Source organism: Eurosta solidaginis, chromosome 1 (genome assembly GCF_040869045.1).
Source record: "Eurosta solidaginis isolate ZX-2024a chromosome 1, ASM4086904v1, whole genome shotgun sequence".
NCBI classification, from domain to species: Eukaryota; Metazoa; Arthropoda; class Insecta; order Diptera; family Tephritidae; genus Eurosta; species Eurosta solidaginis.
Genome location: NC_090319.1, coordinates 351,026,422 through 351,046,553, shown reverse-complemented (window position 1 = coordinate 351,046,553; position 20,132 = coordinate 351,026,422). Strand labels below are relative to the sequence as shown.

The 20,132-nt window shown below is 37.7% G+C and overlaps 1 protein-coding gene across 5 annotated transcripts in view; it reads left to right on the top strand.

Moving 5' to 3' along the window:
- Window positions 1-20,132, top strand: part of LOC137238062 (uncharacterized) — an 87,031-nt gene that overhangs the window by 34,287 nt on the left and 32,612 nt on the right. For all 5 annotated transcript variants that reach the window (XM_067762636.1, XM_067762633.1, XM_067762634.1 and 2 more), the window contains one exon: window positions 15,966-16,088. In XM_067762636.1, the coding sequence (XP_067618737.1) occupies window positions 15,966-16,088 (123 nt within the window). The remainder of the gene's footprint in view (window positions 1-15,965; window positions 16,089-20,132) is intronic.

Sequence of the window (20,132 nt, the reverse complement as noted above, 5' to 3'; positions counted from 1 at the left end):
GCTCAAAAATCGACAGCGTCATCTCAACTGGCAGAATGAAGACATATATGGCATCCCAACTGGAATCCCAGGAGGCACGCATTTCAGTAATGTCGTCGCAAATGTCATCTCAACTGGAATCGCAGCAGAACCGTAAAACATCCAAGTTGGAAGAACAGAAAAGATATATGGCATCCCAACTGGAATCGCAGGAGACATGCATAACATCAAATATGGAACAAGAAACATGCATAACGGGTTGGTAACGAAATCCTGTTTTTGCAAAATCCCGAAAGCAAAATCCTGCTTTTTAAAATCCTGCTTTTTTTAAATCCTGCTTTTTTAAAATCCTGCTTTTTTAAAATCCTTATTTTTTAAAATTCTGTTTCTCAGAATACCGAATTAGAAAATTCTGTATTTATATGTAATATAAACAATGTTAAAGTGGAGCTTTCATTATTTTGAAAAGTGCGCACTTTTCAAAGTAATGACATGTCCACTTTAACATTTTTATACTCAGTTGAGCAGAGCTCACAGAGTATATTAACTTTGATTGGGTAACGGTTGGTTGTACAGGTATAAAGGAATCGAGACAGATATAGACTTCCATATATCAAAATCATCAGTATCGAAAAAAAATTCGATTGAGCCATGTCCGCCCGTCCGTCCGTCCGTCCGTCTGTCCGTTAACACGATAACTTGAGAACGTTTTGAGGTATCTCGATGAAATTTGGTACGTAGGTTCCTGAGCACTCATCTCAGACCGCTATTTAAAATAAACGATATCGGACAATAACCATGCCCACTTTTTCGATATCGAAAATTTCGAAAAATTTAAAAAGTGCGATAGTTCATTACCAAATACGGATTAAGCGACGAAACTTGGTAGGTGAATTGAACTTATGACGCAGAATAGAAAACTAGTAAAATTTTGGACAATGGGCGTGACACCGCCCACTTTTAAAAGAAGGTAATTTAGAAGTTTTGCAAGCTGTAATTTGGCAGTCGTTGAAGATATCATGATGAAATTTGGCAGGAACGTTACTCTTATTACTATATGTCCGCTTAATAAAAACTAGCAAAATCGGAGAACGACCACGCCCACTTTTTAAAAAAAATTTTTTTTAATTCAAATTTTAAAAGGAAAGTTAATATCTTTACAGTATATAAGTAAATTATGTCAAAATTCAACTCCAGTAATGATATGTTGCAACAAAATACAAAAATATAATAAAATTTCAAAATGGGCGTGGCTCCGCCCTTTTTCATTTAATTTGTCTAGGATACTTTTAATGCCATAAACAAACAAAAATTTAATAATGCTTGTGAAATCTGGTAGAGGCTTAGATTCTAGGACGATAACTGTTTTCTGTGAAAAAGGGCGAAATCGGTTGAAGCCACGCCCAGTTTTTACACACAGTCGACCGTCTGTCCTTCCGCTCGGCCGTTGACACGATAACTTGAGCAAAAATCGATATATCTTTACTAAACTCAGTTCACGTACTTATCTGAACTCACTTTGTATTTGTGTAAAAAATGGCCGAAATCCGACTATGACCACGCCCACTTTTTCGATATTGAAAATTACGAAAATGAAAAAAATGCCATAATTATATACCAAATACGAAAAAAGGGATGAAACATGGTAATTGTATTGGTCTATTAACGCAAAATATAACTTTAGAAAAAACTTGGTAAAATGGGTGTGACACATATTACATATATTAATAAATTAGCGGTACCCGACAGATGATGTTCTGGATCACCCTGGTCCACATTTTGGTCGATATATCGAAAACCCCTTCACATATACAACTAAAGGTCACTCCCTTTTAAAGCCCCCATTAATACCTTTAATTTGATACCCATATCGTACAAACACATTCTAGAGTCACCCCTGGTCCACGTTTATGGCGATATCTTGAAAAGGCGTCCACCTATAGAACTAAGGCCCACGCCCTTTTAAAATACTCATTAACACCTTTCATTTGATACCCATATCGTACAAACAAATTCTAGAGTCACCCCTGGTCCACCTTTATAGCGATATCTCGAAATTGCGTCCACATATAGAACTAAGGCCCACGCCCTTTTAAAATACTCATTAACACCTTTCATTTGATACCCATATCGTACAAATAAATTCTAGAGTCACCCCTGGCCCACTTTTATGGCGATATCTCGAAAAGGCATCCACCTATAGAACTAGGGCCCACTCCCTTTTAAAATACTCTTTAACACCTTTCATTTGATACCCATATCGTACAAACAAATTCTAGAGTCACCCCTGGTCCACCTTTATGGCGATATCTTGAAAAGGCGTCCACCTATAGAACTACGGTCCACGCCCTTTTAAAATACTCATTAACACCTTTCATTTGATACCCATATCGTACAAACAAATTCTAGAGTCACCCCTGGTCCACCTTTATAGCGATATCTGGAAAAGGCGTCCACCCATAGAACTAAGGCCCACTCCCTTTTAAACACTTATTAACACCTTTCATTTGATAACCATATTGTACAAACGCATTCTAGAGTCAATCCTGGTCCACTTTTATAAATATATTCCGAAAAGGCGTCCACCTATAAAACTAAGGCCCACTCCCTTTTAAAATACTCATTAACACCTTTCATTTGATACCCATATAGTACAAACAAATTCTATAGTCACCCCTGGTCCACCTTTAGGGCGATATCTCGAAAAGGTGTCCACATATAGAACTAAGGCCCACGCCCTCTTAACATACTCATTAACACCTTTCATTTGATACTCATATCGTACAAACAAATTCTAGAATCACCCCTGGTCTATCTCTATGGCGATATCTCGAAAAGGCGTCCATCTATAGAACTTAGGCCTACGCCCTTTCAAAATACTCATTAATACCTTTCATTTGATACCCATATCGTACAAAATTAATTCTAGAGTCACCCCTGGTCCACCTTTATGGCGATATCTCGATAAGGCGTCCACCTACAGAACTAAGGCCCACGCCCTCTTAAAATACTCATTAACACCTTTCATTTGATACTCATATCGTACAAATAAATTCTAGAGTCACCCCTGGTCCATCTTTATGGCGATATTTCGAAAAGGCGTCCATCTATAGAACTTAGGCCCATGCCCTTTTAAAATACTCATTAATACCTTTCATTTGATACCCATATCGTACAAACAATTTCTAGAGTCAGGCCTGGTCCACCTTTATGGCGATATCCCTAAATGGCGTCCATCTATAGAACTATGGCCCACTGCCTCTTAAAATACTCTTTAATACCTTCCATTTGATACACATGTCATACAACCACATTCCAGGGTTACCCTAGATTAATTTTCCTACATGGTGATTTTCCTTATTTTGTCTCCATAGCTCTCAACTGAGTATGTAATGTTCGGTTACACCCGAACTTAGCCTTCCTTACTTCCTTACTAGGTCTATAGGTGGACGCCTTTTTGAGATATCGCCATTAGGGTGGGCCAGGGTTGACTCTAGAATGTTTGTACGATATGGGTATCAAACGAAAGGTGTTTCTGAGCATTTTAAGAGGGAGTGGGCATTAGGTCTATAGGTGGACGCCTTTTCGAGATATCGCCATTAGGGTGGGCCAGGGGTGACTCTAAAATGTGTTTGTACGATATGGGTATCAAACGAAAGGTGTTACTGAGCATTTTAAGAGGGAGTGGGCATTAGGTCTATAGGTGGACGCCTTTTCGAGATATCGCCATTAAGGTGGGCCAGGGGTGACTCTAGAATGTTTGTACGATATGGGTATCACACGAAAGGTATTTCTGAGCATTTTAAGAGGGAGTGGGCATTAGGTCTATAGGTGGACGCCTTTTCGAGATATCGCCATTAGGGTGGGCCAGGGGTGACTCTAGAATGTGTTTGTACGATATGGGTATCAAATGAAAGGTGGTAATGAGTATTTTAAAAGTGAGTGGGCATTAGGTCTATAGGTGGATGCCTTTTCGAGATATCGCCATTAGGGTGGGCCAGGGGTGACTATAGAATGTGTTTGTACGAGTGGGCATTAGATCTATAGGTGGACGCCTTTTCGAGATATCGCCATTAGGGTGGACCAGGGGTGACTCTAGAATGTTTGTACGATATAGGTATCAAACGAAAGGTGTTACTGAGCATTTTAAGAGGGAGTGGGCTTTAGGTCTATAGGTGGACGCCTTTTCGAAATATCGCCATTAGGGTGGGCCAGGGGTGAGTCCAGAATGTGTTTGTACGATATGGGTATCAAATGAAAGGTGGTAATGGGTATTTTAAAAGGGAGTAATCCTTAGTTCTATAGGTGGACGCCTTTTCGAGATATCGCCATTAGGGTGGGCCAGGGGTGACTCTAGAATGTTTGTACGATATGGGTATCAAACGAAAGGTGTTACTGAGTATTTTAAGAGGGAGTGGGCATTAGGTCTATAGGTGGACGTCTTTTCGAAATATCGCCATTAATGTGGGCCAGGGTGACTCTAGAATGTGTTTGTACGATATGGGTATGAAATGAAAGGTGGTAATGGGTATTTTAAAAGGGAGTAATCCTTAGTTCTATAGGTGGACGCCTTTTCGAGATATCGCCATAAAGGTCGACCAAGGGTGACTCTAGAATGTTTGTACGATATGGGTATCAAACGAAAGGTGTTACTGAGCATTTTAAGAGGGAGTGAGCGTTAGGTCTATAGGTGGACGCCTTTTCGAGATATCGTCATAAAGGTGGACCAAGGGTGACTCTAGAATATTTGTACGATATGGGTATCAAATGAAAGGTGTTACTGAGCATTTTAAGAAGGAGTGGGCATTAGGTCTATAGGTGGACGCCTTTTCGAGATATCGCCATTAGGGCGGCGCAGGGGTGACTCTAGAATGTGTTTGTACGATATGGGTATAAAACGAAAGGTGTTACTGAGCATTTTAAGAGGGAGTGGGCATTAGGTCTATAGGTGGACGCCTTTTCGAGATATCGCCATTAAGGTGGGCCAGGGGTGACTGTAGAATGTTTGTACGATATGGGTATCACACGAAAGGTGTTTCTGAGCATTTTAAGAGGGAGTGGGCATTAGGTCTATAGGTTGGCGCCTTTTCGAGATATCGCCATTAGGGTGGGCCAGGGGTGACTCTAGAATGTGTTTGTACGATATGGGTATCAAATGAAAGGTGGTAATGGGTATTTTAAAGGGAGTAATCCTTAGTTCTGTAGGTAGACGCCTTTTCGAGATATCGCCATAAAGGTGGACCAAGGGTGACTCTAGAATGTTTGTACGATATGCGCATCAAACGAAAGGTGTTACTGGGCGTTTTAAGAGAGAGTGGGCATTAGGTCTATAAGTGGACGCCTTTTCCAGATATCGCCATTAAGGTGGGCCAGGGGTGACTCTAGAATGTGTTTGTACGATATGGATATCAAATTAAAGGTATTAATGAGGGTTTTAAAAGTGAGTGGCCCTTAGAAGTATATGTGAAGGGATTTTCGTGATATCGACCAAAATGTGGACCAGGGTGATCCAGAAAATCATCTGTCGGGTACTGCTAATTTATTTATATATGCAATACCACGAACAGGATTCCTTCCAAGATTCCCAGGGCTGTTGATTTCGTCTTGTAGAACTTTTTCATTTTCTTCTACTTAATATGGCAGGTGTCACAACTATTTTACAAAGTTTTTTCTAAAGTTATATTTCGCGTCAATAAACCAATCCAATTACCATTTTTCATCTCTTTTTTCATATTTGGTATAGAATTATGCCATTTTTTTTCATTTTTCGTAATTTTCGATATCGATAAAGTGGGCGTGGTTATAGTCGGATTTCGGCCATTTTTTATACAAGATAAAGTGAGTTCAGATAAGTACGTGGACTAAGTTTAGTAAAGATATATCGGTTTTTGCTTAAGTTATCGTGTTAACGGCAGAGCGGAAGGAGAGACGATGGACTATGTATAAAAACTGGGCGTGGCTTCCACCGATTTCGCCCATTTTCAAAGAAAACAGTTACCGTCATAGACTCTATGCCCCTACCAAATTTAAGAAGGAGTGGTAAATTTTTGTTCGACTTATGGCATTAAAGTATTCTAGACAAACTAAATGAAAATGGGCGGAGCCACGCCCATTTTCAAATTGTCTTTTAATTTTGCATTTTGTTGCGCCATATCATTAGTGGAGTTGAATTTTGACTTAATTTACTTATATACAGTAAAGATATTAAAGTTTTTGTTAAAATTTGACTTTTAAAAATTTTTTTTTAAAAAGTGGGCGTGTTCTTAATCCGATTTTGCTAATTTTTATTTAGCACATATATAGTAACAGTAGTAACGTTACCGCCAAATTTCATCATGATATCTTTAACGACTGCCAAATTACGGCTTGCAAAACTTTTAAATTACCTTCTTGTAAAAGTGGGCGGTGCCACGCCCATTGTCCAAAATCTTACTAATTTTCTATTCTGCGTCATAGCGTCAATCCATCTACCAAGTTTCATTGCTTTATCCGCCTTTAGAATTGAATTATCGCATTTTTTCTGTTTTTCGAAATTTTCGATATCGAAAAAGTGGGCGTGGTTATAGTCCGATATCGTTAATTTTAAATAGGGATCTGAGATGAGTGCCCAGGAATCTACATACCAAATTTCATCAAGATAATTTTGATATATGGAAGATGATTTTGATATATGGAAGTCTATATCTATCTCGATTCCTTTATACCTGTACAATCAACCGTTATCCAATAAAAGTTAATATACTCTGTAAGCTCTGCTCAACTGAGTATAAAAAAAAACAAGCAACTACGAAGAGTTATTAAAAAATGAATGAATTAAATCAACCAAGTTATTTGAAGAGAGTTGCAAAAAATATTTCAATTTACTAGACTAAAATATTTACATACATACACACATACATATATAAAAACTTGTTACATCTAAAATCGCTGTGTATGAGTTTGAATACTTTCGCTGCGTATGTCGGATCATTTCATTGTTCAGAAAGTTTATCTAAAGGGTAGTAAACTAAAAGCAGAATTTGTCAAGCCGGATTTAGCAAAAGCAGAAATTTTGGAAAACCAGGATTTTAGAAAAGCAAAATATTATAAAGCCAGGATTTTACTTTTGCAGGATTTTTTAACATTTTGCAGGATTTTGCGAGGTAGAATTTTCCAAAACAGGCAAACGTTACGCTCCCGTTGAAAGGCTGGCAAACCCGGGGAATACACAGAAAGGGTAAAAATCCAGAGCTTTATTAATGGAATAAGGGATATCCAAACGAAGCAAGCGACATACGCAAACCCAAAACATACATTCACAGAAATGGTATCACATGCTCTGATTCAGGAAACAACATCGCTTCTATTAAGCCAGCGTTCAAAGCTCGCCGTGTGGAGGTAGGAAGGCCAGACTGGGTGAACACAATATTGGAGGCACTGAAAGGATAGCAAAAGCGGAGTGAAAGAGTTATCAAATGCTTCAAATGCGGGAAGCCAGGTTACATTGCATGCCATTGCGATCTTGATCTTTGTAGTTTCAACAGCATGGGTGGTCTTAAGAACAAACAAAGGAGGAGATGACCAAGAGCGTGTCAGATGTAAAGATCGAGAGCTAGCACCAGCTGTGGAATGTCCTGTGATATCTGTGTCGCAAATTGGAATGAAATCAAGCAGTCTTACCGTCAGAGGAAATGTGGATGGCAAAGAACGTGTACTGACTGTAGATGCGGGCGCATCTCATTCGTTAATCCGATCTGATTTGTTCAACAGGAGAGTAAAGCCATTACCTGGAGATTGCGTACGGTCAATGGCGAGTATAACCAAGTCCAGGAAGAAGTAATATGTGAAGTCTTAATTGGCAAGGTCATGGTTCTACACAAATTCGTTGTGGCAGAGGTTGTTGATGAAGTCATATTGGGAGTGGACTTCTTAGTTGACCACGACATCCGGATCTATATGCAGAGAAGGTTATGCGTTATAAGAACCAGGATGTACCACTCAACTTCAGTTTGGAGAAAGGGCTCAGCAGTAAACGAGTGCGGGTGGAGGAGATTCAACAAATACCTCCAAAGTCTAGGAAAGTAAATCAGGCAAAGGTTGATGGATCAAATGGGCCAAACAAAGCAAACTCAAAGATACCTGCGAGAGAAACACTGGAACCATATTGACGCACTAAAAAGAAGGAAAAAATTTCCCAGAAAGAAAGCCATGGCGCACTACTGTTGTGAACCGTCAAGATGATACAGATGATGCAAAGTCAATCCGTCAAAATCAAGCTCTGCGAAGTAGTTCATTGGCCAAACAACAGAGTGTGAGGGAGCGGTCCAGGATAATGAGTAGTAAGATGAAACACAAGTACGACAAGAACAATAATTCGGAAGGTTTCCTGGAGGGTATTGCTAGACAACCCTCACCGGCGGAAAGGTGATCCATCCAAATTTTGGTGCAGTTGGGAAGGCCCGTTCAGAGTTGTGAAGAGGACCAGTGATGTTGTCTACCGCATACAAAGAATTGGGAAACCACGAAATAGAAGTGTGGTTAATTTGGAGAGGCTAGCAGCGGTTAGATCGAGAGATTTGTCTGATCGGGACGGTGAGACTTAGGTGGAGGGCATCTTCACACCACTAAATAAATGCACAACAACAAAAACCTTAAAGAAAGCTATACAAAAACATTAATCGTCAAATACATACAAGGTAATGAAGAGATAACTCACACACAAATGTAATCATCAGCCGAAGTAGTACTCTCATATACACACGCATACTCGTATGCCTATGCGACAGGCTATAAACTACAAATATACACGCATATAGCTGGTAACTAAGTAGAACATTCTAGAGGGAACAACGTCTAGACAAGGCAAGATAGAGCATAAAAGCAGAGCAAGTTGAGTAATCAATAATCAGTTTGATTTAAGCACGCTATTGGTTGCGAAGTATAAGTGTTATTGTGAAGTACTTTCAAAGTACTCTAATAAAGGCCATTTTGCATTATTGAATATTGGAGTTATTTATTCAACAATTTAACGATACGAACGTTAGAGGGTTACAATATGTATATAAAAAAATATTGCTTCAAAATATTCAGCCAGAGTTTTCATTGTGAATTTCAACTAAAGATAAAATGTGCTCAAGTCAGGACAACCAATTTGCCACAGAACCAAGTTTGGAAGTAAAAGTTTGTATAAGCATTCAATTTGGAAAGACTATACTGAGCTCATCTGTTACTGCCTCTTAAACTCACTTAAATACCGAACATTTATCCATCATATCGTTCGCCATTGAATCATTAAACTAAATCAAACGAGAGCACAATTTTAAAAGAACAGTGAAAACAGAAAATATGTTAATAAATGAAGCGAAATATCGTCAATTTATGCTATCGATTTTCCATTCTGCGGTTTTGATACCTAACAAATCATTACCAGCATCGATTGACATATCCTGATGAACGTGTCAAAGCTGCTGTCAATGCTGCCGCATATAAAATATCACTAACACATGCGCTTACATTCGGAACATTCGGAACATTCGATGCCAACTCGTACAAGTGAGATAGTTTTTCTGAAATTTGAATAAGTTTTTTACCCTTTGTTGTGCACAGCTAAGTGTACCCAACAGGAAAGAAGCTAACTACAAGTTATTTTCCACGATCAACAGACGGGTTCAATGTATGAAATCAGATCTGGGCAAAGGTGGGGAGACACTTATTTTCATATTTTTTTAAACATTTTAAATATAAAGGGCCTCCTGAGAATTTGACACAAGGGCCCCCACGACTTCCGGTACGACCCTGGTTCCCATATGGGTACAAAGGGGATTGGTCTTATTCACTCCTTTCGGGTATAAATGTGTACAATTAGTATCTTCATAGGACATGCTCAAACAATAGGGTACAGTTTAACTCATACAAAGAGATCAAAACTGCCATTGGTCGCATACTCCTTTGCGACCATTCGTCCTAGACTAATCGTATTATTTGTAAGGTACATATATAAAGCATCAATACATACCAGTTGAGAGCGTTTAAGCAATGTATGTGGCAAAATATCTTTCACTACAGTTTGGTATATCAATAAATATGACTACACAAAATTTAGCAATTTAGAATTGAAAATTCAAATAATTCTTTGGAGGGGGTTTTCCGATTTGGGACTTGGAATGATGTCTCTACATGACCGTTGTTTTATAGCAGGGGAAAATAGAGACACAATCTCAAACAAACGTTTTGAAATTTTAAACAAGGACAAGTCTTAAGTCCTACACCGGACGCGAAAAGAAAAACTCGTTTATGCGCATCCATAAACTTAGGAATATCAATTTAGTATTTAGTCATATATGTCCTTATATACATACATACATATACTCTATAGAATGTTGTCAGAAGCTTTGATAGGTGTTGCCTTTTTTGGGCCACCTTTCCTATTGCTCTTTTTCACTCGATTTTTCTCAAACATACAATATATCCTGATATGTTCGTAGATATGTGTACTAGGGTGGCCCTTATTTTCCAAAGTGTTCCGATTCTCGATCTCACCCCCTAGACATATGCGAATAGCCTAAAACCTAGAATATACAAAGTTTAAGGTCATTCGAAAAAGGGTTAGAGGTGGCCCCAGAACTTGAAATCCTGAAAAATTACGAATTTTGACAATTTCTTAAATTTGCTCAACCCTACTTCATTTGTTATGGGCGAAACGTAATTTATCGTGTTATTGGTAAGTTCTAGAGATATTTGACTTTCAAATAAATCCAAAACAATAAAAATTGGTCAAATAATAATAAAGTTATAAAATAAATTATGCCTTAAACACGGTGTCATTACTTCAAGAATGTGTATATAATGAGTATATGTAAATGAGTTTGTTTCAAATTTTTATACTCAGTTGAGCAGAGCTCACAGAGTATATTAAGTTTGATTGGATAACGGTTGGTTGTACATATATAAAGGAATCGAGATAGATATAGACTTCCATATATCAAAATAATCAGGATCGAAAAAAAATTTGATTGAGCCATGTCCGTCCGTCCGTCCGTCCGCCCGTTAACACGATAACTTGAGTAAATTTTGAGGTATCTTGATGAAATTTGGTATGTAGGTTCCTGAGCACTCATCTCAGATCGCTATTTAAAATGAACGATATCGGACTATAACCACGCCCACTTTTTCGATATCGAAAATTTCGAAAAACCGAAAAATTGCGATAATTCATTACAAAAGAGAGATAAACGAACGAAACTTGGTAGATGAGTTGAACTTATGACGCGGAATAGAAAATTAGTAAAATTTTGGACAATGGGCGTGGCACCGCCCCCTTTTAAAAGAAGGTAATTTAAAATTTTGCAAGCTGTAATTTGGCAGTCGTTGAAGATATCATGATGAAATTTGGCAGGAACGTTACTCCTATTACTATATGTACGCTTAATAAAAATTAGCAAAATCTGAGAAGGACCATGCCCACTTTTAAAAAAAAATTTTTTTCAAAGTAAAATTTTAACAAAAAATTTTATATCTTTACAGTATATAAGTAAATTATGTCAACATTCAACCCCAGTAATGATATAGTGCAACAAAATACAAAAATAAAAGAAAATTTCAAAATGGGTGTGGCTCCGCCCTTTTTCATTTAATTTGTCTAGGATACTTTTAACGCCATAAGTCGAACAAAAATTAGCCAATCCTTTTGAAATTTGGTAGGGGCATATATTTTATGACGTTAACTCTTTTCTGTGAAAATGGGCGAAATCGGTTGATGCCACGCCCAGTTGTTATATACAGTCGTCCGTCTGTCCTTCCGCATGGCCGTTAACACGATAACTTGAGCAAAAATCGACATATCTTTAATGAACTTAGTTCACGTGCTTACTTGAACTCACTTTATATTGGTATGAAAAATCAACGAAATCCGACTATGACCACGCCCACTTTTTCGATATCGAAAATTACGAAAAATGAAAAAAAATGCCATAATTCTATACCAAATACGAAAAAAGGGATGAAACATTGTAAGGTAATTGGATTGTTTTATTGAAGCGAAATATAACTTTAGAAAAAACTTTATAAAATGGTTGTGACACCTACCATATTAAGTAGAAGAAAATGAAAAAGTTCTGCAGGCCGAAATAAAAACCCTTAAAATCTTGGAAGGTGTTACATATATAAATAAATTAGCGGTATCCAACAGATGATGTTGTGGATCACCCTGGGCCACATTTTGGTCGATATCTGGAAAACGCCTTCACATATACAACTACCACCACTCCCTTTTAAAACTCTCATTAATACATTTAATTTGATACCCATATCGTACAAACTCATTCTAGAATCACCCCTGGTCCACTGTTATGGCGATATCTCGAAAAGGCGTCTACCTATAGAACTAAGGTCCACTCCCTTTTAAAATACTCATTAACTCCTTTCGTTTGATACCCATATTGCACAAATGAATTCTAGAGTCACCCCTGGCCCACCTTTATGGCGATATCTCGAAACGGCGTCCACCTATGGAACTAAGGATTACTCCCTTTTAAAATACTCATTAACACCTTTCTTTTGATACCCATATTGTACAAACAAATTCTAGAGTCACCCCTGGTCCACCTTTATGGCGATATTTCGAAAATTCGACCACCTATAAAACAACCACCACTCCCTTTTAAAACCCTCATTAATACCTTTAATTTGATACCCATATCGTACAAATACATTCTAGAGTCACCCTTGGTCCACCTTTATGGCGATATTTCGAAACGGCGTTCACATATAGAACTAAGGCCCACTCCCTTTTAAAATACTCATTAACACCTTTCATTTGATACCTATATCGTACAAACATATTCTAACGTCACCCCTAGTCCACCTTTATGGCGATATCTCGAAAAGGCGAACACCTATAGAACGAAAGCCCACTCCCTTTTAAAAATACTCATTAACACCTTTCATTTGATACCGTACTAACAAATTCTAGAGTCACCCCTGGTCAACCTTTATTGCGATACCTCGCAAATATAAATATAAATACACCTTTCTATTGATGCCCATATCGTACAAACGCATTCTATAGTCAACCCTGATCCACCTTTATGGCTATATCCCTAAATGGCGTCCACCTATAGAACCATGGGCCACTCTCTCATAAAATACTCTTTAATGCCTTTCATTTCACTTAGTATGTAATGTTCGGTTACACCCGAACTTAACCTTCCTTACTTGTTTTATTATAAATTTTTTTGAAAATACATTTTTAAAACATATACATATATCTTGTGAAACTTTAGCTGACACATATATAATGTGATATTATTTCCTAGGATCTAATTAAGGATGATTTAGTATGTCATTCAAATTGTTTATGTAATCAGTTACAACTTGTAAAAAAATTGTTTTTCTTGTTCGTCATTTTTAAGTATTCTATTATATTCTTCCATAACCTTTACTCCCCGTTCTGCTGTGTCGTTAACTACTTTTATATTTATAACAGTATCCTTAGCTTTTTTATAGGTTCCTGTATCCCTCCAGTATAGTGGATCTACCTCCAGAAATTGAGATGATATCCCAAACCGACCAAAAAAATCAATTGTATTTCTTGTTACTAAATCATGTAGTTCCTTTTCTATGAATTTATCGATTTCACTGGGCTCTAAGTGTAACCTCTTTACATTTTCTGTTTCCTTGTCGCAGTTGTCTTATGCTTTTGATTTTTTCCACAATATTTTTCTTCATGGTACAAGAGACGTCATCATCGAACAATGCCAATGCAATACATTCTTCAGATAGGTACCACAGGTGGTTAGAAAACTTTTTTATTGCAATGTCAGATATCTTTTTATTAACATTTCTGTATTTATAAATTTTTTTAATAAAAGATAAGTCTTGAAGAGGTGCTCTATGAGGATTGGTACAGTAAAACCAAAGCTTAACATAGAATTGTATAATAAACGCGCATATACTTGCTATCGAATTCTCTTCATACTCCGTTAGTTTAAACGAGCGTGATGAGTGGGCTTTCGTACACGAACTTTATGCCATCACTTGCTCCTAGACATATAGATGTTAATTCCACTAATTTCCTATAGTCATTTCTTACTATTTTCTTTTTCAACTATTCCTTAGAGGGTTTTTTAAAATAGTATCTTTGCTATCGCTTAAAAGTAGTTTCAATTCGTTATTATATAGCAAATCTCTTAAACTATTTTTGTCGATGTTCTTGCAATTTTCTTGAAATCGCCGAAATAACTGAACGTCCTTACTAGTATTTACTGGAAAATAACTCTCAGCAGAACTTCATAAATATGATGACGACAAGGTAGATAAAAAAGTTTTCGTAATTGATATTAGAGAAAAATTGTAAGTTTACAAACGGCGATGGTTACTAGGACATGTTTCTGAATTTCACTCTTTCATCAGTTAGCTTTTCGGGAGCTGAGCATTGAACTCGAATCTCCAACATTCATATCAGTGCAAGCCTTTAGCTGTTACGCCATATGAATGTTCCGTTGTTTGCTGTACAATTGGTCTCTAAGAGTTGCCTTTTTGTTTATATTCCTTTTGATCACCATGTAGGCACATACACTCTGTATGTAGTTTATTCCTAATGGTGTGGATATGATTAGGAATAAACTACATACAGAGTGTATGTGCCTACATGGTGATCAAAAGGAATATAAACAAAAAGGCAACTCTTAGAGACCAATTGTACAGCAAACAACGGAACATTCATATGGCGTAACAGCTAAAGGCTTGCACTGATATGAATGTTGGAGATTCGAGTTCAATGCTCAGCTCCCGAAAAGCTAACTGATGAAAGAGTGAAATTCAGAAACATGTCCTAGTAACCATCGCTGTTTGTAAACTTACAATTTTTCTCTAATATCAATTACAAAAACCATTGTATAAAGCAATATGGGCAAAGCTCGCTAATTAAATATATAAAAAAGTTATCGCTCAAGTTGTTCTTCTAATAACGTTGCAGCTCCTTTTATAACGCCCGTGTTGACCGATGTCATATCAAAACAACAGGCCACAATATCATCCTTCAGATCCTATTCAAATAACAGTTCATAAAACGTACCAGCTATTTCAGAGCCTGTTGCAGCATATAATTTTGGAGCTCTTATTAAATGTTCGCCATTCCTGTAAGTAACAACAACTGGAAGTCGTTTGGCCTTTTCACGACCTGTTATTTCTGGAAGTGGTTTTCCATCCCAATGCAAAGTGCGCAATTTATCTATTTAAAAAAACCCTACTATTCAAAATTTTTTCATTCAAGAGCAGTATAGTTTTAATAAGAAAACGTCAAAGAAATTTTTTGTAGTTGTTTGCTATTTTAAAATATATATTTTCATTTCTTTATACTTTTTTTTAATTTCTTTCGACATGCTTCTTGCAAGAACAAGTTGCAGTGCAGGCTTAAATTTGTTGTGGCATTACGCATTTCGAAAGAAAATTTATAAAAAAATATATGTGTATACTTTTTTAAATAAATAAACTTCAAATTTGTCTTCAAGGTATATATGTATTGGTGTATAAAAAAGTTTATTTGATCGTTTTTTACTGGAATACCACGATTCACTGATAAACACATTTGCACAGACTTAATTTACTTTCCATATTTGTTTGTAGAAAGCGATATATATTTTGCCCTGTAACTCTGTTATTGATCGACCGATTTTGAAGATTGTGGTCATTTTAGAAAACTAAGAAAATACAGATCTTATTACGGTATGGAAAAGCAGTAAATTAGAAAAGGGTTTAGAAATATGGAATCCTGCTCCCGTCTAAACCTTTTTTTATTGGCCTAAAACTTTGTATATAATAGTTTTTGAGCTATTCGCATATTTTTAGGTGGTGAGATCAAGAATCCAAACACTTTTTTTCCCTCCATACAACGAAGGGCCACCCTAATATGTACATGTACGTATGTAAATATATACAAACCTAAATTTAAATACTTTGTGTTGGTTATACAAATGTGGAAAATGACATTTTTAAAATTTTATTTTTAGGTTAATGGTGAAGACGTGTTGGGGATGCGTATTATGGATATTACGAAATTGGTTCAAGCTAAATCAGGGCATGTCTCATTGTTACTCTGGAGTTGTGGTAGTGATTTAAAATGTGACCCGGAGGTAAGTTGTTGCATGTGCAATGAAATACAAATATCCTAAATATATATGTATGTATATATTGTGCATTTGACTCACACACCGTAACACTCGTTTATGAATATCGCACACTGATTTGGTCTTATTTTGTGGCTTAAAAGTCATATTCCTCATTTACTTACATACATATATAAAAATATTTTCGTGCAAGTTATTTAATTGAAGGCTGAGCGAAAATAATATTTTTCACATAGAACGAGTTTTATTAAAATAAAATTTAGTATAATATATTTTTTTTACCTTTGCTCTTCTTAAATTACGTTCGTAAAATTAAATGAGTTTCAGACGTAGTGCACAATAAGTTCTTCATTAAATTATTGTACTTTATTGTAATAGGAAAACTGAAAAGGATTAAACATACTAGCTGATATTATAGCTATTCCTTAAATTGTTCATTTTTGCGGTAGTATGAAATGGTTTAGAATTTGCAAACTGTTCGCACTTTTTAGGTTTGCACCTTATCGTTGATGTGGGGACTTAGTTGAATTCCATAGCACCCGACTAAGTTGATGAGCGGTTTAGCTCTGACGGCTGCATTCCAACGGAGCCTTCCAGATACCGAGCCACCTCGGGAAGTATTGATGGCTTACCAGAGTAAGGGGTGCTGCTGAGACGGACGGTTTTCCCCTTATATTTATTACTTGACCGCTGAGCCTGCCTTGTCGTGCAGCGGGTCGTAGGTGTAAGATGCACTACTCAATATCGTATTTTAATAAGTAGGATGAGAGAGGAAGAACGGAGCCGCAAGCCAAGGAAGACAAAAGCGCATTAAGCGTTGACCTGGGGGAGCGATATTAGTGGAGAGTCAATGAGCTCCGTTATAGAAAAGCATACAAATGCAAACGGAGAAATAGTGTGGATAAGGGTATGGTGCAGTGGAAGTAAGAGAGTTATATCGCAGTACCTTATTACAGCACTATGATTTATTGGGAGCAGTGGTAGACCAAACAAAACTGTAGAACATGTGCTTGGAATAAGCCCGCGGCGGTAAGGCGTTAGAATAAGGTCAAAGGCGATACTGCCAGGAAGAAGATGAGTCGAATGGCAGAATGAAGAGGAATCATTTGGTGAAGGTGACAAGCCTGCTTTCAAGAGCAGAAAGGACCCAGCCCAAGATGACAAGGTAGGACAGCCACATAGACAAGGCATGTAGGCCTAAATCTGTAGGACAGATGGGCCCCAATAGCGAGGAAGCAACTACCTCGAAATCAATAACCCCGAAAGCTGCAAGTCAGAAAGAAGTCACTGAAGGTAGCGATATGCACACCAAGGAGGTAGGAGATAAGCCTTAGAGTGATTAAGCTAAGACTGTGGCTTTCTCGGAGTTGTCAATGGGAGGTAACACCAAGAATGCGACTATTCCCGAGAAGATAATTGATATGGCATAGCAGTTGCTGACTGTGGCGCTTGTTGATCGTAGCAATCCTTTCGGACATATGACTACTGAAAGTTGGAGATCTGTAGAAAGAGAGCTAATTTGCTTAATTCTAAAGATGATGCGGGAATACCATGTAAGCCCCATTAAACCTTTGATTCGGGGGGTTGGTACAGTAGCGTGAAGATGATATCGTACGGCAACATCGCGAGCTTGCGGTGGCTGGAGGAAGCTGTTCCAAATATCAAAGGGCAAGGCAATAATGCGCGATTTGAGGTGGTGGATAAAGCGCAGATCTCCGCGTTACTAAAAGTTAAGTAGGGATACCATGCGTTATGAAGCCGTAGGATAAATCAGAACCCGAATATACTGACACAGGCTTGAAGGGTATTTACTCTATCTTGGCCTACGGAATAGGGTCGGTTCAACATCTTCCAAATAAACAAGCAAGCGGAGGATATATTGTAAACGCAGCTTGGAAAAGTGTCCTGGGGTACAGGAAAAATTTGTATGCGACTCAGGAAATTGGTGTTTTTTTCTCTCCATGCTAAAGAGAAGAACAATCATTCTTAAGTTGGGGGAACAACCGAGTCAAATGTGGCCACAAGGATATGCCCTCAAGCGGGTGTACTCGCTCCTCCCTTCTGAGCCCTTATCAGAGATGACCTCTTTCAGTAACCGAAATCCAATGGATTTGACACATACAGGTATGAATGAGGAAACATTATCCAATGCAGCTAGCCCTGCATATCATAGAAAGGTGGTGTGATGCTAAAGGACTGTCTATCAATTTCTACAAAACTGTCCTGGCCTGCTGCCTTAAACAAAGCACCAAAAGCTTTCTTTGTCTGTACTTCGATTCTATGGCGAAATATGGGTGCTATTTCTCAAAATGGTATACTGGATAATATAGTTTATAGCTACCTATGCTTAGATAGTTTGGTGGCCGGAGACCAGCATTAGCAAAGTAAAGCAAACGCATGAATTAGTTTGTATAGTGGGAATACGTGCCTCTTTTCTAATAGAGTAAGAGGCAGCAGTTGATGCTCCAAGACTTCAAAATATCTCGTGAGCTAAAAAGCGCAAAAATGGCAGGCAACTTTGTGATTCAGCGGCCCCTACGCTCAGACTCTCATGGAGTTTTTAGGTGTTCATTGTAGATAGACCTATTTGGGAAAATATACACAGAAGTCTGTTTCACGGTTGAATCAAAACTTCATGACGGAAAAATGGGAGCTTTCATCAATGGGAGGAACTTCAATAAATAAATACCAATGGGTTGGTACTAACCCATTTTTCAGGCAAGAATCATTGCAGTAGATATTTGGGTTGAATGATGCCTACGAAGTGCCTTATCCTCGGGGAGAATCCTCATTATGTCAGACAGCCAGGCAGCCTTGCGTGCCTCGCAGTCTTTACAATAACTTCTAGGATTGTGGATGAATGAATAACATTCTAAAATGACCTGGAGCTAAAAACAAGGTTTTGTTAAAATGGGTTCCGCAGTATCAGGGACATGAAGGTAAAGCACGTGGAGACCACCAAGCGAAGTAGGGTGCTATATTATTGGTCCGGAACCCATCGGGGTACTCACAAAAACATACACGAGGGAAACAATAAGTAGTTGGAAAATAAAGTAGTTCATATAATACTGGATTTAATGCCCAAGGAAAAGACAGGCCAAATTGTGTATAGTCCCAAATTATTTTCCCGAAATTATTTTCCAAACTCATTAATCTAGCAGAGAGGATCTACGAACTCTCGCGTTAATTTATCCCACACACAAATGTGTCGCTTTTGTGAGCTGAAGGATTAATCGCCGATTCACATACTCTGTGGATATATCGATCTGGCAAGGCAGGGACTCTCTCATGTAGATGGCGTGGCCCTTAATCTATACGTGAAATGCCTGAAGAGGTACTGAAATATATTAACAGCTTCCACAAATCTCAATAAAGGTCGCAGTGCATCGAGACCTAATAGTAATAATTGGCGAATATTAGCAGTTTCTATGCGTCACTATGCTACTAGTAAATAAATGCCAAACACAACAAAGCTAAGAGTGAAGAAGAAAGAGATACCGTCACGTATACAATCAGCTAAGAGCGAAGATTAAATTACTCACATCATCTACATGCATGTATCCAACTAGATAACCAATTAAGTGGTACAGAATGGAAGAATATACAAGCAACTATTCGAGAGAGCTGTTCCTAAAAATTCCAAGCAAGTGGTGGCAGCAATTGGAGTTTTGGCTGTGTTAGTAAGACCAAAACCATCGTAGTGACAGTCGTTTAGTCGTTGATAAAAAAACCAATACGTTGAGAAGTATGTACGCATGTTTGTTAACACTCAAAAATAATTCGTAAATATGCCATTGCTTGAGTTTAACAAAAAAATAATAAAACAAGTAAGGAAGGTTAAGTTCGGGTGTAACCGAACATTACATACTCAGTTGAGAGCTATGGTGACAACACAAGGGAAAATAACCATGTAGGAAAATGAACCGAGGGAAACCCTGGAATGTGTTTGTATGACATGTGTATCAAATGAAAGGCATTAAAGAGTATTTTATGAGGGAGTGGGTCATAGATCTATAGGTGGACGCCATTTAGGGATATAGCCATAAAGGT